General features: G+C 43.1%; 1 protein-coding gene across 1 annotated transcript in view; it reads right to left on the bottom strand.

The window, feature by feature from the left end:
* The window catches only part of auts2a (activator of transcription and developmental regulator AUTS2 a), a gene marked incomplete at its 5' end in the record, with an annotated part of 323,339 nt that overhangs the window by 160,305 nt on the left and 138,595 nt on the right, over positions 1 to 24,439 (bottom strand). The window contains one exon of the mRNA XM_083986047.1: positions 19,163 to 19,264. Within this exon, the coding sequence (XP_083842173.1) occupies positions 19,163 to 19,264 (102 nt within the window). The remainder of the gene's footprint in view (positions 1 to 19,162; positions 19,265 to 24,439) is intronic.

Below are 24,439 nucleotides of genomic sequence, written 5' to 3'. Positions count from 1 at the left end.
GGTGCTTTTCTCCTCTTCCTGATGGAATCAGATGAGCACAGCCAGGGGACTCATTGTTATCCACTTGCAAGTATCCAGCAAAAAAAGTAAAAAAGAAACGAGCAAAAAAAAAAATTTGACAGCAGGCTCTGACAGCTCCCCATATGAGAGTCAACATCAGGTAGGGGCAGGAAGATGGGGGGGTGGGGGACTTGGACAGTTTTAGTTTGCTGTCAAAAAGGATTGGTTATATTAATTAAAATTGCACTGGTGGTAAAATACAGCATTGCTTGCAGTGCAAAATCCACAATGACGATCCAACTCCAATATTCATTTTAGGCAGAAAGCGATTTAACGTCCAACAATAAAATGATAGCTAAGGAAAAAAGAGGAACACTTTATCAAATCACACTCATAAAACCTTATTTTGGCTCAGCGATGTCAAGCAGCTATTTCACAGATTTCAGACCAAATCCGGATATAGAGGGGAAAACACTGAAGAGCCAGGCCCCATGAGCCTGTGTTGCAGACTGGATTTTCCATCTCATAATGAATGGACGGCGAATATTCTTTAATGCATTCATACACCACAGTGGTGACACATGGAGTGGTTCAAATTACTGCATAACTCATGATTCGATTGTAAAAAATGAGACATCCATTATCCGAGCAGAGGTTTCTGGAAGAGGCGGAGGGAGTGAGCTTTTTCAAGAACAGCATTTTAGATTCTCCTGCATGATAACGGAATGAGATTGTCACAATGATACACAAACAGGGGGACTGGGGAGTATAAGGAATTGAATTTCATTTCGATAATGTTTTTCTAACCTTATAATGCTGAAAGCGGAAGGGCAAAGAAGTAAGCAACAGAGGACGGAGTGATTTTTATTAAAAATGTGAATAAACATCAAAACATTAAGACCTTTTGGTGACCTTCTCACTGAAGTAGATACATATTGTACAATCAACAAACTATGCAAATGTTTTAATAAAAGGTAAACCTAGAAAACCATGAAGTTCCTTTGGCTTCATAATGGCCAAAGTAATGTGTTCATTTTTTTCTTTGCATGTGTGTTACTCACTAACTCTGCTATGTGTGTCTTCAATCCAGTTCATGTTGGATGTTACTGTAAGAGATCCTTGTGCAATATGCACGGTGCTAACATGAGGCTTCAGCAATGCATAACACAAATTAAGTGCAAATCTACAGACTGACTTGAAAAATTCATCCTCAACATCTTAAACCTATTTCAGCTACTCTGTTTGACTTCACAAAGTTTGGGTCTCGTTAGCGACAGGTTACAGAAAGGAAAGCCAAATATAGGATTATCCTGATAGCATCAGCAGTTTCTTTTAGGATTTAACTGAAGACATCATACAACTGTTTTCACAGGCTGAGTCACTCCCCATGACATGTAATCTAATTTGAAAGTGCATGATTAGCTCAGTTCTGCTTTACACAATCACATATGTCATATGGTCTGTCTACGGTTTTAAGCATAATGACCTGTTACAGTTAATTAATTAAAAATATTTATATTTACTGAGGGGGGATAACATATGCTTGCGGCTGCAGTTGGAGAAGAAAATGTTGTCGAGACAAGAAAGTAGCAGAATTAGAATTTTTGCTATCACACCCCACTGTGAACATGACTATTTATCTCTGGGCTCAGTGGCTTAATAGTTTCTGGGAATGCCTAGCAGGCAGCAGTTTCCTATAGGCTTCACCTGGTGCACTGGAAATTGGGATAGGAGGTTACTCACTTGCACTCCAATCCAAGAGGATAATTGGGCACAGCCCCAATCCAATACAGTCCCCTAAACTGCATGTAATCCACTCAGCCAAACTGTCACACCAACAATGAACCCTCCCCCACTACCCCTAGGGCCCGCCAAGGCTATCTCAGGAACACTTCAATAGCTTGTACCTGGCCTGCTGCTGGGCCCATTATCCGCTAATCCACACCCAAGCGGAACGTTTAAGTAATTCTAAAAGGATTGAGAGAGAGCAGCAAAGCTTTCACTGGAACCATGCAATTAAGGCCAGAGAAATTATCGCACAATTTAGATCCTATTCTCCGCTGAGAGCATGGGAGGAGGATCAGAGGACTAACAGGTGAAAGATTTAATGTGCAAATATGTGAGACCAAACAAACTTATCATAAGCACGCAAGCTGTAAGTATAAAAGGTTGAGGCTTTAAATCAACTTAGGTGATATGGCACCACAATACTAGAAACAGAGGGTCCAGATGGTGACAAGCCTTATTAGTGCCTCAGTTCATGAAGAGGGGGGGGGGGGGGGGGGCTCCAATCCCTGTTGAGGAGAAAACTCATTCCCAAAATACAACTGAGGATTCCTCTATACAAGATTATGTGTTCAAAATGAGGATGTAAGGGAACAAGGCAGACAGGTTTAATAACACTGATGTAACTGCCGTAATAAGGCAATCCTTTAAAACTTGACTGAATTGCAATATTCACTTAAACTCACTTTGGGAGGAATAAAATCAGAACCAAGTGCTGTATTACACATAAGCTATTCAGCAAAACTCAAACATGATGAATGTGGTGGAAAAACACAATATAAAAACAAGGACTACAGGCACTGCAATGATGCTAGATAACAAAACCAGGAGGGAAGATGTATCATAGTGCTAATGTTTACAATCACAATCTAGACTCTTACGTGTACAAAATTTGTAATCCATTTTTCTGATGAGAGATTTGTCAGTTATACAACATCCACTTCCAGCACAATGTACTCATTAAAATGCATCAGACATCACTTGTAATTGGGATCCTTCAAAACACAGGGATCTGTAATGTTGTTGACAGCATTGTCCATTGCTTAGTAACCTAGCTATACTTTACTTATCACTTATTATTTGATGGCAAACGTACTGACCATTAAAAATCCAGAAATCCAATTTAGCAGGAATTGTGCATGCAAATCTACCCTGAGCTTGAAATACTTCTGAGCTCAACTGTGACAAAATGACAAGAAGAAATTCTAAAACTGATCCATCCGACTTGTTTTTAATAAAAAATGTCTTTTCCTCATATGACCTGCTGAATGTTACTTTGGGCTTGGAGTTATATATATTTTTTTTTTTTTTGGGGGGGGGGGGGGTGATATATCCAAAACTGAAAAAAATGAAAGATAGAAAGTAGTACACGATGGTTTCACAGCTGATACTGTATATCAAATCTTTGATGCGCAGTGTCTCAGATCTGCACCCCACCCACACACAACCTCATGATTCCAAGCTCATGAAATAAGACCGCTGTCTGCGCATCAGATGTTTGGAGTTAAGCTGATTATAAATGTAGTTTGGCACCATGTGAGACTTTTTTTTTTTTCATAAGAGAACGAGTTCTGTTTTTTATTATAAAATCAAGTTTGGGCATTTGAAGGGGATGTGAGTCATACAAACAATATTTTTTGTTTTAATAGTAACAGCATATGAAAGATCCCACAGCATAACATCATCTGTGCTTGTATTTGTGTTTCTGCACTGACTATTACCATTACAGGTGTGTTTCATATTAAGGCAGGGATATACACTGGATATTTAAAGTTAAGGAGCCAAGCAGGAAACCTCACATGTGGCGCACACAATTGCTCACAGATTCCAAATTAAATTAGCTGCCAGTGAAGCTAAAATAAACATCTATATTTTATTTTGGTGCCTTGTTATGAAAAAAAGCCATGCTTCCCATTACACAAGTCTACTCTACTAAAAGACGGAAATCTTTTTAGTGAATCACTTCTTCTTTTATAAAGATTTAAGAATAGACACCAATAGTTAAAGGTACATTGTGTAGGAATTACTCCCATCTAGCATAACTACTTAACAACTTACCTACAGTTTATACCAAAGGTAGTCATATAGTCAATCTATAAAGTTACACAAGGTTATGGTTCACTAAAGAAACCTTTAAACCATCAACTGTATGGCCAACAATGATGGTCACAAGATTTTTGTGATAATCATAACTTGTCACTGTCTCATTTTGGAAACCATATAATTGTAACTTGCACATAAAAAGAAGTCAAGATAATCTGGAAATCGATGGAGAATTCAGTAAAGACTGCCATCTTGAGCCGTGGGCTGTAAAGCAGATAGGAGAGACAGACCATCTCTCTCTCTCTCTCTCTCCCTGTCTGTGGTCCCCAGAAGCTATAATATCCATCCTTGGCGGTTTCACTTGACATTTACTTGCCCCGCTTCTCCTGTAGCATTCCCCTTCCTAACTGCCAGTGCCGCGACTCTCCAGGGCTCGCTGACCGGGTGAATAGATAACAAACCTGTCAAGGCGGCTTTAGGGGGGGAATAAATCCAGAGCTGGGACTGAGGTGGATGATGTGTTCCAGAGGGTTACTCGGGGAGGAGGGGGGGCAGTGCGGGTGGGGGGGGCTGACATGAAACGCCCTGTGAGGCCGGTACCCGAGAGAGGCTGCTGCTGGCTGTAATGCAGTGGTGCTACTTTAAAAAGGGGGCAGACAGCCACCGCTACCTGATTAGATCTCAGTGCAGACATTTCAAATAGCTGGCCCCCTTTTTACCCTCCATTTCACCTATTCTTTACAAGCCACCGCCCGCCCCCTCCTCCTACCATCAAAGGAGCTGTCAGGGGCGCTTTCTTTGGGCTGGCAGACAGGTCAGGGGTGGAAGGTTGAGGTGCGTTTTGCCCTTTGAGGCGGGGGGTGGGGGAGCTGAGAGCACCGAGCAGCGATGTATGGGGGCTGAGGGCTGTCTTTAAGGTGCTGATAACATTCATGGTGACGTGTTTCCCAAGAGGTGCACAAATGTCAACACTCTTTTGCTATCGGGCATATAATGCAACGGATAGAAGAGGACAAAGAGCCGGAGAGACGCTCCGGCTCTGAGATACCGCTTTTGTTAAGCAGTAGGCCTACCTCGGTGAATCATATTAGCAGGTTTCAGCTCCTCTACACCACAAACATGCTGCTCTCTTTAAAGGGACACTGTGTAACTTCCTGTTGTCTATTCACGAAAATCGATTATTTCGTTCAAAAGTATGTTTTTCATTAATCAGTAATCCCCCCCATCAACAAACTGAAGTGTTCCTTTCAGCTCTGAATTAGCCGTTCGTATCATTCATATCTATATGGAGCGGGTAAGCTCGCTGCTGGCTGCCATGTGGTGTCGGCCATGTTTTTACGTTCAGTGGCGGTGTGACGGTAGGAAACCACGGCAACTCAGCGGAGACACCGGAGCTGTCGGCTCAGGTCGAGGTGGCGTCTGTGAAAAGTCGCCGCGGTAACGCAGTGAGGAGGAATGGAGCGTTACACTGATGCTGCATTCACCTGCAGTCGGGCAGACGGCCGTCATTTTAGTCACAGAAGTCGAGAGACAGCCGGTACAACATCGCCATGGCAACATATTGTCACGTGTATTGTTTTGCCTCGAGCTGACAGACCACTTGTTTACATAGAGGCTTGTTTATGACGTTTCGCGTACCGGCTGACTGCCGTCTGCCCAAATTCACGTGAATGCAGCATGAAAAATACGATTGAGTTGCTTGCGATATACAACCGCAACGCTAGATGGGAGTAATTCCTACACACTGTACCTTTAAGCAGTAGGCCTACCTCGGTGAATCATCTTAGCAGGTTTCAGCTCCTCTACACCACAAACACAGTGTTCTCTTTAAACGACTAAGCAGAAAAACACAGGTATTTGGACTGAAGAGTCTGACAGTCTCCTTGTCTCAATGAATATATTCCCTCTGACCCTCTAATCTAATTATACTCATCAATCCCCCACAAAACCAATTAGACTAAATGGATAGAACCTGATTGATCTCTTACCAATCCCTTGAAAAAGCTATGGTAAGTAAGTACCTGCTAAATGGCTTAACTTAACACTGATATTCTATATTTGTGCAACACCAGCCTTCTTTGCCACGACGGCAACAAAACATTGGCGAAGATGTCACTGACTCAGTGCATAAACCGCAGCTAGCATGTGGTTGATAAGGCAGCGGGGGAGACGCCGGCAATACACCATCAGAGACTCAATCTAATTACTCACCAGCCACTAAACTGAAGGCATGAGAAGAATATGATGAACTGCTACTGTGAAATATATTAACTGGGAGGGCTGGTACAGTAAAAATGTCCTTTATTTAGGACAGAGTACATGAAGCGTTTTGGGCAAACCAAGTGAGGCATGCCCACTAGAAATTGGAGGGATAGAGACGTCCCATGATGGTGCTAAAAACTGCACATCAATTACCTGAAGCACTGAGGCCTGTCCGCTCTATCTGCATCTGAGTTCTGCACTATAAGGAGCCAAAATGTCAGCCAGCTATCCAGACATCACAGGTGGAGGAGGAACATTTCATTTCAGGGGGAGAGAGAAAATATGCTATACTTTACTTGCATGGTGCTTTCAGGGATGTTGTATATTCCAAACTAGTGGAGTTAGCTGGCACTAAGAGTCAGGCAGTAAACGGCCTTGTGAGGCTTAGTGAGCAGCCTGTGTTCGACTAAGCCATGTTTATTATCAAGCACAATCCTCAGTCTCATCAATGCTTAGAGAAAGGCACGGATGAATAAATGCATATTGTTTAGCTTAGGGTTAGCCAGAGCTGAGCCACAAATGAAAAAAAAAAAGAATTTAAAGCAGATGGTAAAATCCAATAAGAGAAACAGGAGGAGGGGGGGGATGCAGACAGAGAGACAGAGCTGGAGAATGGGGGAGAGAGAGAGAGAGAGGGAGAGAGTGTGGAGGAATAAAAATGAAAAGAAAAACCCAAGCACGCTGGCTGCCTTTTCACTCCTGTTTTTCAAAAAGCTGTAAAGCTAACAGGGAGAGGGAGAGAAAATACAAAGGCCTGTGTTCTCATTTTCTGTCTGAGAGCCCCACCAGGACCACTGAAACTTGCTTGATTTCCCCAGTCCAATTATATCTCTGTGCTCAATCCTTCCAGAATAGCAACATCACACCGAGGGACGCTGTCTGCCTAAGCGCAGCGTGCCTAATGGAGTCCCAGAAGTTGACTCCATTTCATTGCTCCTAACTAATGGGCTGTGATATTTTCCCAAACTGACTGCAGCTCTGCCCCCTGGAAGCTAATCTAGTCAGTGCTGCACCGGACCCATAGCCCAGCAACATGCCAGCTATAGCCCACTGCCTCGCTTCCTGACAACTCCCTCCAACCCCACCGCCACCGCCGCCGCTGCTGTCTGTGAGCAAGCCGCCAACGCCCTCGCCTCCTCCTCCCCTCCCTGCGCTCATTAGTGCTTTCTAGCCGGGCGCTGATTGTCAGAGGGCCCCCGTGATGCCAGCTCTCCCTGTGCGGACGGCCTGCTGTGGTGAATTTAAGAGGACTTTAATCTAACTGGGCTGAGGAGATGAGCAGCAGCCAGGGACAGGTGGAAGGAGGAGGACTGTGGGGCACTAGTATAGGGGGGATGTACAATCGCAGGGCCACAGCTGAGGACAGACACTCTTTCAGGGCTACCTATTGCTCTCCAATGGATACTTGTGCCCAGAACACAAGCATGAGAAGAAATAGCCCAGCATAAATTCACCAGAATGGGTCCCTCTCCAGCCATTTTGTGAGCACAGAACGGTCCTCCAGATGGCTAAGGGACACACCAGTGGTGCAATACAATCACTGGAATGGCAGAAGTATCAGGAATAAATATGAAGAGCTTTATATCATATAAAGGCTCAGCCAGCAAGGACTTTTTCTATCAAAACTTCCGACACAAAATGAATACCATCTTTCCAGGTGTGATTATAATTGTACTATTAATGGTTGGTTAATGGCGGCTTTCGTTGGAAGTCAGAAAAGATAGTCAAATTTGAATTTCGGAAATAATTTTGGTGAAATATCCAAAGTCTAGAGTATTTTATTAAAGTCGTTACGAAGTGAAAAGAGTTATTAAATGAGGGGACATGAATAAGAACAGGATAAAACATTATTTTACATAATAAAAAAAATCCATTTAACGGAGATCCTTTTAACATCAGAATCTCATTCAGGCAAATGCGACTCCATTTCAAGAAGTGCAGGTAGAGAGCAAAATTGTCTGCTTTAATGGCTCACACAGAGGTTAATTATTTTCATAATTACACCTCCAAACGTCAAACATTTGTTTTTCCCCCTAATTGACAAGAGAATTAACAGTGGACTATATTAGCCATGCAGGGTTGTCCTTAACCACAGTAAAATGCTTAAAAGTGCCTTTCAAATGCAATACATATAAAAAGCAATTACTAAGTTTTTTTTTCCCCTCTCTGCTACCTTTTAGCCAATGCAATCTGCTGGGGAGATTCACTAAGGATAAGAGGTAAAACTGTAATTATGCACATTATTCACCTTCCTAAGTGCAGCACTTGAACACAAAACGCTAAGATGCCTAAATTCACTACACCAGCTTGTCCTCATGCAAAGTGCAGGTCAGGCTCCAGCAAGCACCGAGAGCTAATGGCAGTGAGTGGTGCTCCTAACACATGCTCTGGCTCTTTCAGGGGACACAGGGGAGTTAAGTGCCGTGCTCCCTGCTGCTGATTATCGCACCTTCGCCAGCCTGCCAGGTCTCCCTGCCCTCCATGCATTGATCTCATTTTGCAACGAGATAAGGCAGTAATTGGATGAGGGCTTGGAATCAGATGGCCCTGCCTGGCTTGGCTAATTCCACTCTTCCTGGGCCGTCTGGGCTCGGGGCCAAAGGGGCAGGCCAAGGTTAATCCCATCCAATCCCCTGTACTATGTGGCCCCGTGTTGCCCTGTGACCTCTCACCACTGCCCAAACACATCTGACGTGACTCCCTTTTAACAGGTCGGAACCAATCGTCTAAATAAGTTTACCTTAAATTTTTGCATCTGTGCAGTTAAAACCAGTTCTCCTGTCAAATACAAAGGTGCGCCTCTGAAGACACAGACAGATGTGTGTGCATGAAAATACGTTGCATGTTTGTGTAACATTTGTGACTGAAAATATAATGTTAAAATACAGCAGTACGCAAAAGTAAAAATACAGTAATGGATACTAAACCATTGTACCATTATATGGGAACAGATGAAAAAAACAAAAAAAAAAAAAAAAAAAAACACATCTCTCCTTGTTTGAAAATGAGTTTGTCAATCGTGTCATGAGGAGTGACAAATCCCTCATGTGACATGTTGCTTTATTGAAGCAGAAATCCTGCTCTTGAGGCTACATTACAATCTGCCACAGTGGGGTCAACTGACGTGCACGTCCAATGCAAAGTGGAGTGTATATTCTATTACACAAAAATGCTTTTCAACTAAATACAAAAGTCCAATTTCATCCTTGTTACAGTGTGAACTCACTCCTGTTTTATTTAAAATGGTCAGCAGATTAATCTTGGTCTGTCTTTTCTATTTACATGTTTTGTAGTCTTAGATGGGATTTGACTGTTTGGATGTTGAGTCTTTCAAAAGGCTCAGCGCGCCTCATCGGGAATGAATGCAGCAGGGAGATGCACGCCTCTTGGGAAGCACTAATCTTCTTATTGTGTACATTTTATTCAATTCCAGTGTCAATATCAACCACAATCAGAATGGGCCATGTGACAAGTGCTTTATGTGTTGGCAGATAGTGGATGACAGGAAGTAGACGTAATCACCTGGGAGTACATCACAACTGACAGCTCCTGACTTAAAGCTTTGCTTCTGCAGATTAATCATGAATTGTAATGCAACATATAAATAACTTCAATAGAGAGTCAGCGTATATAGAAACACATTCATTCAGGAGATATCTCACAGACGGCGACAGCTGCAGTAAGTGGAAGTAATCCGTTAATAATCCCCTAAATATCTCTTTGAAACCAGATCTCTTAACTAAGATGATGTAGCATGACCATTTATTCTAGCGTGAGCACAATGTAGTTGGAAATGCACAAAAGTACAGAACAGTATATCAAATTAGAGTCAAGACAAAGACAAGGCATGCAATGCATGTGACAACATAAGGAAAACTTGTCAAATGCATTGCACATGCACAAACAACCCGAAGAGAGGATTGTGACTCGTTGTTACCTTGGATAAACTGGGCTCCAAAACAGTGGAACACAAGAGACAAACAAAAGGAAACACAATGGAGCAGTGCAGGCAAAAATACACTGAAACTAAATCTCTGCTGAAATATACCATACTTGATTTACTGTCATTGCAGTGCAACAAATAATACTCTATATGGTGCACCTCCACTCAAGTCTCTAGGTTGTTCACATCGAGATGACAGTCTCCCCCCACACCCCATTCCTCACTTGCTTCCACGCAGGAGAATGTATGGTGGCCTTCAGGTTACATAAAAACACAAAAAGCTTGAGAGCCAGTATTTAGGTTGTCCACTCTGGGCTACTGTAGAAACATGGACCCCTTCCCCATTTAGAGATGAATGGCTCATTTCAAGCCAATAAACACAAGATACTTAGTTTCAGGTGATTACGCACTCATGAAAAGAGAGCAATGGATATTTTATATCTTTTCATCCGCTCCACCCAAATCTACACGCTGGTCCTTTTGAACAAAAGACCACATACAAGACAAGAAAATCTAGTGGAAATGGGACAGTAACAGAGACAATTGGAGGCGAGACGAGGCCAACACTTGTGTGTCATAAAGACAACAGTCGAATGGCCATCCTGTGGATTCCCGGGACCTGACATCTAGATTGCAGATGGATAAGTGCACGTTAAAACAATATCCCGCCGACCAAAAAAATCATTTCTCATAGCCGTATCTATTTACTGAAAGGCTGCTCGTCTCCCACTGGGGCAGAAACAAATGAAAATGTTATTTCTTTACTCATGAACTCCTACCTAGTCTGGTTTTTCACTGCTGGCAATTTCATTTCTCCTCCAAATTTGACTTAAGCCCATGACTTGGGGGAAATAATGTCTCTGGAATAATCTTCTGCAACTGTAATTCCAGGGGTAGTATCTCCCTGTCTTTTTGGTATATCTGTGTGTCTGTCTGTCCATCTATCTACAGTATCTATGTATTTATTTGTTGTTGCTTTATGTTTAAAGGCAAATTTCTGCAAAAGAAGTGATATGACATCCACTACCTCACAGTAATCTTTTCCCAAATACATGGGCCTTGAATGAGACAGAACATGCCCTTCTCCAGCACAAGGGGAAATGTCTTTTCTTCACACAGTATTGTAAAGTGTAGCTTGTCAAAAAGAAAAACATGGGCTAAATTCAAAGCACATGCAAAACATAATATTGGCAGAATGTTCTCAGTTTGTAAGTGCCACATCATTATGCTGGAGGACATTTTCCATGCTTATCAGCGTGTTTACCGTATCTGTCTTTCATTTCCCATTTTTCATTGTTGTGCAAAGCACGACGCAAAAATTATTGAAGAATTTTTACCATGTAAGCCAGTTTTTAAACATCATATTATACTGAGCACATAGACAACAGCTTTACCAACTTATATTTATCCCTATCACCAAAATTCAGGGAAGGTTCAGTCTCGCGCAGAACAATTAAAGTCTGAAAACCAGATAATTAAATGCATTTGATTGAACGTTTTTATTTGTAAAATGAAGTATTTTTTCCATTTTCTTTTCGCCATCTTCAGCCAATGTGCTTCAAGTCAACATAGCACGTCTGGTATTTTCTGTATTTTTAAAGTTACATGCTTTTTACATGGTAAATTGTAATGTGGATTTTTAACATTTTCTTCCTCTTGGTGAGATGTTGTCTCGGTGGTTAGTTAGTTCCACTGTCAGAGACAACAGTACCCCAGACATTACCATTACAAGCTATGGTTCAATAACAATTTCAACTGACAATATATGCAGCGTATATGATACATATACATACATAGTTTACGGTTAGATCCAGAGTAAATGAGTGTAACAGACTGCAGAGTGCGGTGATTATGGAGCAATTAAAGCCGGACATAGACATGACACACTGCACTGGGTTCATGAACCAGCAGGCCTTCCTGTGTAATCCCCATACAGGATTCTCGGCCCCTTGTGCCCTTCAAACAAACTCAACAAGACTTGACACAATACACACACACACATACTAAACTCAACCCTCCCACACAGCTCCTATACCCCGCAGCTAAGAGTCCCTGACACAAACATACACACACCAGGGATCCACATATATAAAACATACACATGAACACAAACATATGCTCCTCGGAGAGGTTTGCATCACCCCTCAGACATTCATGTGGCCTGAATATTATGGGTTAAAGAATTAAAAAATAACTGCTCCAAGTCAGACGAGGATGTAAGCATGCAGCAAAAAAAGAGAAGCACGGAGGGAGATAGAGAGATATTTCCATCACGAGCCATGAGCCAGGAAAGAGGGTATGGGTGATTTGTTGGCTCAGGAGAGGTAAGCGATATGTAGCAGTGAATGGCCAGTAATCATGTTTATGAGGGGGAGATGGTTCTGGACTCCTGGTGAGTCTGATTGTGTTTTCTCTGGCTCCCAGCTTGGGCCCGAGTACACCCCTACCAGGCCATTGTGATTGAAGTATGCACTCTAGCTCGGCTTCTCCTTAGGGGGTAAAAAGGTGCGTGTAATACTGTTTGTGTGCCTTTGCGATCCCGTGTTTACGTGCATGTTGGCCAGTGTGTACTCATAAAGAGGAATGTCAGTCGATGAAGACCTCCCATCGCAAAAAGAAAGCACCACTTCCCCTTTTCTCCTTCATGCAGCCAGTTCCCACATTGCTCTCATTGCTATGGCAACCGGCGTTCTCTCCTTGGGCTCCGCATGCATCCAATCAGAGTGAGACCTTTGTAGAGATTCCTCCGGGCTCCACTTATTCAACTTACCCCACCGGAACAGCCTCCACGCTGAAAAGGCTGGAACAAAGAGAGGAGAGACTCACTCTGCCAGGGCCTGGTATGACATCAAAAATTGGGGCTACAGGGTCGGGTTACAGGGAATGCGGAAGTAATACGTAGCCAAGAGCTGCGGGACGCATGGCAAAAGCAAAAAATAGGGTGGCAGCGCATGGCCATGGCCAATTTCAGTGGAAATTATGTGGAATAGGATTTGTTATTGGAAGCCTCAGAGCCTGAATACTTGGCAAGTGCTGCATGGCTCTGGCACTGGTTTAAGCTTGATAAGTCAAAATGGATTCCGGCTGAGCCTATTTATGTCATTCCTGAAAACATATGGATAGGATTCAGGCGCTCAATACTTTCAACCTTCAACAATGACATTCAACACCACTTCTCCAGTCCATTAATCTTCCATGAGAATAGATTTATCATCCACAGCACTGAGGGACTGCATTCAGTCAGCATGAGCCTGAACAGTATTTATCACACCATCCTTGCTCTGTATCAGTTTCAACAATTAAAGAGCCTTATATACTTTGCTGGGTATACAGTAACATAACATAACATAACATAACAGTAAAGGTCACGCTGTTTTTCCGATTCTGTGTATTTTGATTTGTGTCCAAGGCCTTAAGGTGTGGTAAATAATTAGCCGAGATAAATCAGTGCCACGTATTATCAACCTGAGGGCTGTCCAGAGGTCGCCACGCACAATCGCTCTGTGCTTCTCTCATTCTAATTATATATCTGGAGAGTAGATACAGCCGAGCCCCAGATAAACACTTGTTAACGTAGGCAGGGATGCAGGCGTGCCCCCAGCGCTTGTACAGACAAGCCGTCCGCCGGGACCTCTTGCAGGCCCCTGATGGACATTCGGCTGTTGGGGGAACTGGCAGGGTGATGGAGGCGCAGCATAATTTTGCCGGACTGCCATGTCACAAAGTGTCACAATCTGTTCCTGACAACGCGACTATATACCGCAGGCGACGAGAGAGGAAATAGGAAAAGAGAAATAAAAAAGAGAGGGAGAGGAGAGAAAAGGGGGCTTGATTTGGAGTGCCAGAGGTGGTAATAAGCATGTCTGGCCACTTCCTGGGAGACAGCCTATTCATCAGGTTGATTTAGAGTCAAAGGTGTGCGCAATTCAAGTGATCTCATGTCTTGATGGTCTGGTGAGACGGCTGTGCAGTCGGTGACAGAACCTGGCATAATGAGTGAGGGAAATACGGTGGAAAGCTCTCACCGAGGACACAATCTCGTTACTGGCACATAGGTTTTTTTTGAACTGATAGGAATCCAGCCGGAACAATGTCCTACAATATGTTCCAGTTGTTACTTATGAATTAATAGGAACCGCAGATGGCATGACTCAAAGAGTAAAGTCATCCTGTCAGAACCTTGTGTTTGAAATAACTTTGTAGTGAGATTTCAGTGGTAAAACATTTCAACTTCTCCAAGTAGATTTAAATTGAAGCTGAAATTGCTTCTACCTACCACACCCATTCTTGTTAAATGGAGCTTTATCCTTTTTTTTTTTTTTTTTTTGAATGGGCTCCATGTGTGGATGTGCCATCACCCTGTGTCCCTCTACATGACGTGTATTTTTGTAAGGGTATTAAGCTGACTGCCATGTGCCATTTTAGTTCCCCATTTTTTACATCTGGATAACAGGATAGAAAACAACATTTCTGTTTTCTCAAGTGTTTCAATCTGCCCTGACAAGCGACTTCTTTACATCACCGTTTAAAAACCATTAAACGGTCAAAACGACTGTCAAGTAATTCCTGCTCTGCATCTGCTGCTCATTTCACACCGTCACTAGTATATGCACACACTGGGGCCTCAGCAGAGAGTACGATCCCATGATAATGAGCTAATTATAGGTACAACATTCCTACTTCCATATCTAAATGCTTGTCTCTAATAGGAAACATTTCAAATTATTGAGAAGCAGAGAGAGAAAGAGACGGATAATTGATGCAAGCAATTACAAGTTCTGTGTCGGAGCAAATTGGCCAGCATATCTGGACATGTAGGGGGACTGTGACCTCATTTACATCAGAGTGTCAGGAAATAATTGGAGAATGTACTGAGGAGGTGGGATGGGCATAGTGTAACACAGACCAGCTCTGGTCACATTACATAAGCAGTTCAACTTGGACAGTGTGATTCAGTTCAGACAAGGAGCTTACGGAAAAGACTGTACTCCAAGGTCAAGGACAAAACATTATGTGCAGTCCTGGTATGCTCCAGCAAATGTAATCATAATAGAGATCTTTACCACAACAAATATTCTTTATGACATTAATCAGTTTCCAAAAGCTGTAATTTGAGTATTTGAAATGGCTTCACCACATGCACACAGGATTCTGAACAGGCTGTCATGTTTTCATCGGAAAGCCAGTAATAACTGACTTCAGTCTTACTAGCCATTAGAGAGACTTTAGCTGTGTTTGGGCTGAAACCGCTTCAAAAGCGCGGGGAGACGATGTGCTTGACTTTTAACAATATCACTTCCAGATGTTTCATTACAAAACAACTTTCAAAGACTTCACCGCAAGAAAACGCTCTCGTGTGAGGAGCCAGGACACACGAGTATGGATTTCAGGAACCCACAATTTTCACATTTTCATTTCAGTCGGAAAAACCAGCATGCAAATCTGTCTGGAGTAACACCAATAAAATGCAAGTATAAATAATAGTGTTACATCCCCAGCCCAGCGCACAAATCATTACCCCATGTTGCAGCAAGCGTTTCATACCACATACTATTTAAAGGTGTTATCCAAAAACATGAGATAGCATTATATGGGTATTGATTTGATGGGCAGAATTTAGTCAGTGGAACAGCAAGAAGAAGACACAACAGGAAGCTTTGGCTGACTATAAAAATGGCCACTGAAATATGGGGGTGCATTCATTATCGTCTGCCTCTTGTGCCTCTCATCAGGCTGGCTAACACTGACTGGCGGGCTCTGACCCACTACTCCGCCGCTTCTCTCTATTGCACCCGTCTCTCATCAAGAGCCTTGGATGGAAAAAAAAAAAGAAGTAACATGCTGTTTACTCGCAATCCCAGGCCCGTAATTGCCAATTTATTTGATAGGCAGCCGGGTAATGATGGCATTTCACCCCTTGCCGCAGAGACTAAACGGGAGTGAATCATCCCAAGCTCCCTGCCCTCCCTGATCCAGCAGACTCCCTCTGCTCAGGACTGCTGCCTGCCTGAATGCCTGCCACCCAGACTGAAGGGGTGGGGAGTGGTGGTGGGTGGGGGTGGGGGGAGGCTGCCATGTCAGCTTCAAACAAACCCAAAAGGGAACCCGGTGCTTCAGAGCAAATGCGGCTAAGCCTGCCAATTTAGCTAGGGTTTGGGGTTGAGGCAAACACAGCCGAGCTGATGTGCCATTTGTAGGCCTTAATGAGCTGGCAGGAAGGAGTGAGGAGGGGAAGGAGAGCGGGAGGAAGGAGGCTGCCAGGCCTGACCTCCTCTGGCCTCTATCTCCCTGCCAGCCAGGTTGGCAAACTCAGTTCATCTGCTTCATCGGGCCGCATGCAGTCGCTCCATGAGGGGAAGGGAGTGCTACAGCAAATACCATTAGCGGACTGTTGGTGTAATGAACGGTGCGGGTCAAAGCTAGCTGCTGCCTCACACTGCTCCCTGGAACTAACGAGTGACTTAGATGCTCTCTCTTTGTGTGTTTGCACTGCGAGGGAGCAGCATTAGTAGTCCAGTTGCACTGTGCAGTGTTGCAACAAAAATACGTTAACATTTCAGGAGAACAAGCGCATGGACAGACATAGCAATGTAAAAAACACTTCAGGCACCTGAGCGTACACCTGTAAAAAATACTGTTTTACAGCAAATGAGCTCTGTGAGAGATACAAAGGCAAATGTCCACTGTGTTTTTAAACCATTGGACAATAAAGTCTTCTTATCTTACCTTATCTTACACATTAAATAGTTTTTTTTTATTTATTGCTTTTTTATGTTTCTCATTTCCATTTTCCTCTATTTTGAGTCTCAGGAGCAGATCTTTGCAACCAAAGCTTTGACTTGCACCTTTTGCAACTTGTGAAGTGGGTTTTTTAACAGTGTGGCTGAAGGGGATTGTTCAGAAACCTGCAGGGACCAGAGACCAAGACTGACACAATGTGACCATCGAGAGCGACATGGGGGTCTAAAAGTCCTACTACGTCATGCTCCCATGCTTTCTGCAGCTCACGCTCAGTCTCCTGTGGGGTGTCTCACCAGGGCTGCTGCTCCTTCTATCCTCCAGAGTGTAGTGAGTGGCTGAAATGCCAGCTCAGTTGGAAGTGATTATAGAGAGGGCAATAGATGCTTCCTGGATGAGTCAGTAGCTGGGAGAGTAAAATTCTGCTTGACAAAACTGCCATTTTCAAAATGAACATAATTTGAGTCATTTTACTGGAACATTATCGTAAAAACCAAAGAACAAAATAAAAGAAACTGAACAAGTTGTATGTGAAGCAATAATGATATGTACTGTAGGACTATAGAGGTGACTCAGAAAAGAAGGGCAGACTATAAGATGACGTAACTGCTGTAATGTATTTCATTAGTGTGTAATGAGTCAAAATACACACTATCACAACAGTGTGGTCTGAAGGAAGGTGAGTAGATGGCCAATGGCCAATAAGGTCAAACACTATACTGTTCCCAATGTTACAGTTAATCTGAGCCTATATTAGGGCACGTGGGGTCACTGAGGGGTCTAATGAGAATGAAAATGGTGTGAAATGTGCTGTGACCTTCACGGTCTCCAGACCTGAACCCAGTTAAACACCTATGGGAGATTTTAGACCAGTGTGACAGACGGCGCTGTCAATCATCATCAACAACAAACCAGAGGAGGAAACATCTTTTGGAAGAATTGTGTGTTGTTTAATGCAAAGAGCTTTGAAACTGTTTATAGTGGTTTGTGGTGGCCGAACATCTTACTAAGAAACTTTTTGGTGATTTGTATTTTAATTTGTTACCATTCTGTATTTTGCTGGTTAAGTATTTGTTAAATATTCACCTCACTGAGATCATGACAGGTGACAAATTGTGTGCTTTTCTGATTATCTATGACAAATCACAGTTAAGCGTATTCGTCATCCATAGGTTAAGTGCTTTCAAATCTCCATTTGCCCAAGATTTGCTGCTGCACAGTCACCGCGGCCCGGTCTGACAGAAATCAGCGAGTATCATTTCAATTTCTGTTGTCAACATCAAATTACTTATTTCATTTCATGCCCAGTCAAGCATCGTAAAGCTACATGCAGAATCAGTTTTGCTTCAGTTGTTCGGCCATGTCTTTCTCAAAGACTAGCTCGCCTCCCAACTGACAGCTTTAATTATGGCCAGATATCTGATCGCTTCGCTGTGGATTCTCCACACAAATCAAAGAGCAGGGGTGGGTGTCTGGCAGCAAGGTCCCTGAAGCTCGCTCGCTTCACATCTTGGAATACTGTCGCAGGGCGCAGGGACACATAGCCGCTCTTTCTTCTGTCTGTTAATGCTCGCCTTCAGCTCCTCCACAAGGAGCGAGGGCCGGGGTAAGTAGCGTCTTTTTTTTGTTTCAGTCATAGAACAACCCTTTGGGAGAGAGAGAGAGAGAGAGAATGTGTGCGTGTATGTGTGTGTGTGTGTGTGTGTGTGTGTGTGTGTGTGTGTGTGTGTGTGTGTGTGTCTGTGCATGATGCAAATAGTACTCTTCACCTGAAGAACTCCAGAAGTGCACTCAGGATGTTTAACATTCAGCACTAAGTGCTCTGCTGAGGCTGAAGTTTACAGCTTTAAGACCAAGACAAGTCCTGAAGAAATTGATTTTCTCACGTTCATAACTTACCTTTTGTCTGTGCGACACATTGTAGGTGCAAGGCCGCGCACACAAACGACACTTGAATCATGAAACTGCCGTACAATTTAAAACATCCACGCAGATGAGAAATGCGACTCGATCTAGGAGATTAATCTGCTATACATTTCACACTTTTATTTCCTTATGTAAAATATATTGCCATTATTAACCACAAAATATTGCATGAAATAAATTTATTCTCAAAGTGTGACATTTGTACCGCAGTACCTCACTTCCTTTCTGGCCAATTGAATAGAATCAAGGAACATTGTTCAGGAGATGCCATAACTCAACATCCTTCTCCCAATAGTCCTTCTGCTGATATATAATATTTAAACAGGACATTTTTATATATGAATCCATGACTACACTGAGAGATTACAACCTGAATCTTTTGATTTTCTTTTTTTTTTAGATATGAAAGTGTCAGAAGAGAAGCTGAACAAAGTTTCCACTGAGCTTGTTTGTTAATGTACTCACATCTGTCAGCCTGTCTCTGGAGCTGCTCCTGAAGGAAGGCTTCGACTCTCCACTTACACTCTCGCTGTCGCTGTCCTTGCAGTTGTTCTGCCCTGGCTTCAGCTAGAAAAAAAAACAACACAAACACAAGGAGACCAAGGGTTAACAATGTGAAGCAAAACTGTTAACACAGCAGTTTAGAGCTGTGCATGGATAACGTTGGCTCGCGAAGGCATCCCACAGAAATTGGTTCATGAATATGTGAGAACTGGCAGGAGCTACAGCGCTGTCTCTGTAAATCTGTCATGTTTCTGAGCCTATTCAGCGCCCGTCACTCTGCTTGCCAATGATAGACGCCATCTGATCTCGCAGTATGAAACTCCTCTCAGCACCGCGAAATAGAGAACGGGGACAAAGACCCCTCCAGAACCTTCAAATGGAGCCACTATCCTCTCCTAGCAGACACCACATGCTGAGGCAGCAGGAGCTCAGCGAGTGTCATCCTCTAGACACTCTGTTCGAGATGCAGCAAAATGACATGAATAAAGAGTAGGACGTGCCAATCTGCGAGCATCTGAGGCCCTTCAAATTCTGGAGAACAATAAAAGGTTCTTGGGGAGAGCGTGGAGCTGAGTGAAAGGAGGTGGGGTCTGCACTCCCTGTCCAAGTCTGCGATTGATGTCCTCTGAAGCTCCCATGCTGCTCCTTCCAGACCAGACAAACGCTGCAGGTTTCATTTCAAAGCACATAAAAAGCTGTCTTTATGGGACAGTGCAGTAAATGGCTCCTCTGCCACCTAATAGGAAAGAGCGAGGCGCTGCACACACAAAGAGACTTGGATGAGAAGATGATGGCACTCCTGTCTGCTGCTGCTCCGGAGGGAAGGGACAAGGCTACACTATATGGTTTTTTCTCTTTTTCTTTACCTCTCTGTCACTATTCTCTTTTCAGGTATCGGCCATCATTTAGTGCCATGAAAGGGCACGAGGTGGAGGAATACCAAAAAAGAACCCTTGAGCTGCGCAGATAATTAAAATGAAAATGTTCCCTTTTCTGCAGCCATTAGCGCTGTGAAAGGAACCCTATTCCTTGGGAGAATTGCATGATGGGTGGAAGGCGGGATGGATTTGCCAGAGTGCTGAACGTGATAAGAGAGTCGGAGCGCTGGGAATGCCTGATGGGCCCTTTTGACTGTGTGTGTGTGTGTGCACACGTCTGAACGATGCGTGTACATGTCTGCGCGGTCAGACAGTGCTGAAACAAGGTGGAGGGGAACACACAAGAATTGAATGTGCCGCGTGCTGCACACATAAACACGCGCACACCAATGCCCTGCGCTGTGATAGCACTAATTACATCCAACACATTTTATTCCCACAAAAACCAGGGCGTATTTTCTCTCTTTTTCTTGTAAATGCCAGCTTGTCAGAGGGGAGTATACATATTTTTTAGAAAGAAAAGGGGAATAATATCTCATCCACACTGGCCCTGTGAACTGATCCTTGAAAAAGGGGGGCGAGGGATGCTGTTTATGCTCAGGTCTGTGGCTCCTTCATCAAAACATGTTGACCTATAATATTTATTAACCACCCGGTGTCCCTGCTGACAATGCTGGGCAGCGCTTGCCAGCAGCATACTCATGTATTTATGAATGTGCACACAATATGCAGACCTCTCTGGAAGCTGCTGCTGCTGCTGCTGCTGACTCCTGCACCAAAGACATGATGGCGGCCCACGACCACACTAATATATGGTAAGCTTACAAAGAATATCCCGGAGCCAGTGTGTGGGACAGATATATAGAGATTTTGTCTGTTATTAATCAGTGTGGTATCAAACAGACTCCGTGATAGCGAAACCACATAATCACACCGTCTGTATTCTGGCTTATCAGTGGGAACGTACTCCATGAAATCAGAAATCTTGCACAAATTTAACTATGTGTAATGTCTGAAGAACACGTCTAATAAAGACATTCCAATAAAGAGCGGCTCATCTTTCAGGGCTATTACATAGCTTGGGACCTGATTACACAGCTATTTGAAAATGTATCCCTCAGCTTGTTCCCTTTAATTTCCCCCTGAGCTCCCTTAAATTACTTCAGAGAATTGTGTTTTTTTTTTTTTTTTTTTTCATCCACTCTACCCTTTCTGGGGTTCAGATGATGGATTCATTTCTTTTTATGATGTGATTAATGGATTTCTTAAGCAAATGCAGGGAATGCTGGTGGTCAGAGACATCAAAAAGTGAAGCTGGAATTTAATGACCTGCTGTCTGATGATAAATCTAAATGAGAAGCCCATGTGTGTGGGTGCTGGGGCCGTCTCTGCGACCTCTTCTATAATGGTGCTGATCTGATCACTCCCACTTGTTACGGCGTGCGAGTCATTCTCTATATTTTTATAGCCTCTTAAACTTAGCTTCAGTTTTACCTCCTGTAATGAAAACCAGTGCACTTCACTGCATCTAAGGCGGAGAAGGAGACGTGCGCAGATGCCCCAGACTGCTGTGCTGTACTGATGCAATAACATAAAGACATTAATTAAGATGTAGGCAGAGGCATATGGATGTATTTATTTAATGACCTTACTGTATCTGCGCAGCCTGGGTAAGAACTGGCCCTGCAGGAAGATAACAAACAGATGGTTTTAATATTCCAGAGGCTAATTTCACAACAATTAAAGACACAGCGAGACATTAGCATCTAATGAAACATTTAAACTACTAGTAAGTGCATCTGCCATTAATTTCTACACAGTGAGGTCTTGTTTTCCTGCAATCTGTTCTGTGTTAGGGCATAAAGTTTTTTTTTTTCCCCTCTTCCTCATCTCTCTTTCTAGTCTGAATTTACTGAAGGAGAGAATCAACAACTGTTTTCAATCAGCAGACAGCGTGATGCTTTGGAAGAGCGCAGCTGAAACCTCAGTATGAAACGGTTCAGTCTGCAAGTTTGAGAAATCATTAAACATTTGTTATAAATCATTCTTCAAAAAAAACAAAAAAAAAAAAACACATAAAGGCGAGCGGCTATTCAAACTGTTATCGTCCTACTTTGTTTGGATAGTCCAGTGGTGACAACAGATTGTTCATTCAAATGATTATAATGCGTCTGTAATGTCTTTGTACTTAGATTCAAGTGATACACAGATGAAAAGCAGTACAATACAACGTTGTATTGTCTGCAGAGATACAGCAAACATATTTTGTCTTACATCTGTTTTCACTCGAAGCCTATGTTACCACTCAGTCAGCATCTAAACTATAACTGTGGCAGCACTGTCACTACACACATGGACTTATCCACCAGAATCATGTGAAATCGTAATGTGGAGGAATTTTAAAGCAAAGCCTTGTCGTGTTTGATGCTTTGCAGAATCCAGAAATGTGCATTTAGTCTTTTAAGCCCTCGTCTCTGAGACGCTGATCACTCTGCATGACAACATGAATCTGCAGAGACAAATACCACTGTAAAACTAATTAAAGCAATCATATTACTTGTAAAAAGAAAAAGAAAAAAAGGGGGGAAAGCTAACCCTGTCTTATCAGATAATATAGAAACAAATTAGATGTCAGTGACTTCCTTTTCAAAGCTCTACCATGGTATTGATTTCCAATAATGTGTCAGAAGATTGTCATTTCTTGACTATAGCCTCGACCACAGGTAAGTGCGTCTCCTAGAACCTACTGCATGTTCACTAACACGCTCCAAACCTGAGTTTCAGTAAGTCCTAACACACTGTACATGAGAAATATCTATAGAACGTGGCATTTCAGCATCTGCGTTCAAGGTCAGACTGAAATAAACAAGTGCCTTTATAGAAAGCCTCACAGCAGCATTATTAGGGGCAGCCACGTGAAATACAAAAGGTGTTGATGAATGTCTGGTATAAAAGCTTCACGAAATACTAATCTTTGAGATGTTGACCGAAGCACAAGACGACACCTGTCTTAACGAGACAAAGGGTTCGATTAAAGAGAACAAACGCTGTCGTTTCAGTATTGTTGTTAGTGGCAGTAGAGGAGTGAGAGCGCTGGAGAGAAATGATTCAGAGCCATGTGCAATAAATACAGCGCAGCCCCGGTCAGAGTGAAAATGATACGGTATCCAATTCAACACTGTTCCCACTTAAAAGTACACTACAGCTATTACAACATTGTCTCGAACATGTGGAGTCAATTATTTTCTCACTTACAGAAAAGTGCTCACCATTGCCATAGTGGAATTTTACAAGTGTATTGACCTATTCTCAAGGGGCTGCTCTATAGACTCAATGCAATCAAGCACAAAAGTAGGCCTGCTAACATTTCTAACCACAAAGGCCTTTTTAAACAGAGCCATACACAACCAGCCTCGCCCCGGCAGCTCCACCCCACCCCAACCCCCCCATCCCTCATCCTACAAAGGGGGAAAAAAAAGAGAGACAGAGAACTGGGCTCGGTTTTCTGTACTAGCCTCAGTGGGATTCTGTAGCCATCAGCTCCTGGTTTCCCTTAGTTACGCACAACAGCAGCTGCGGAGCTCGGCGGTAATAAAACCTGGAACAATTTAACAGCTTTTATTGTTCTTCTGTGGCTTTCAGAACAGCTAACCTGTCCTCTCAGGATCTGGCAGAGAGAATCCCACTAGGGCAGCAATGAAAGAGGATCTCATTTACCTAAAAGCGCTTATAAATTTTTAATTTGCTTTAACAAGTAAATTAACAAGTCCCTCATTTGGGAAGTTTTATGGCTGCTTGCCACTAAGGGAGAACCATGAAAGTTTTATAGATAATCCACTACCTAGACTGTGTTGCTGATAATAAATTGTCTATTTCCTGCGGCGCTGTCAAATCCCCTTGGTTCCCACTCACTACACTTTGAATATCTGCTGCATGCTACCTTCAGAGGTCTATATACCAGGGCTATTAAAGTGCTCGGGAGCTTCATGACTCAACAGTTAAAATGAACAACTTGAAGAATTTCTGTCGACTTTATACAGGCGCTCTCCTATAGCCTTAGGAGATGCCATTGCCAAACATTAGACCATATTAAGCACTGCTGCTAATAATGTCCCTACCAACCTCCTCTACATCACATCAGCCTCACAGTGAGCCCATCTAGTAAAAACCTCCCTGGGCTGGTTGACAACAGCAGTTGGAAACTGCTAGGCCTATTTAAGTTGCAGTCGGCTTTATCTGAAGAGACTGTTATGTGAAAAGAGGGGCTGAGGGCTGTAAGAGGGGGTGTGTGTGTGTGTGTGTGGGGGGGGCTGACAACCGGCCCCACGTCATCTTCCTGACAGTGGCTATGTGGGCGAGC

The sequence above is a fragment of the Trachurus trachurus genome, assembly GCF_905171665.1.
Source record: "Trachurus trachurus genome assembly, chromosome: 14".
In the NCBI taxonomy this organism is placed as follows: Eukaryota; Metazoa; Chordata; class Actinopteri; order Carangiformes; family Carangidae; genus Trachurus; species Trachurus trachurus.
Note: the sequence above shows the minus strand (reverse complement) of the source record. Positions and strands in the feature narration are given on the sequence as shown.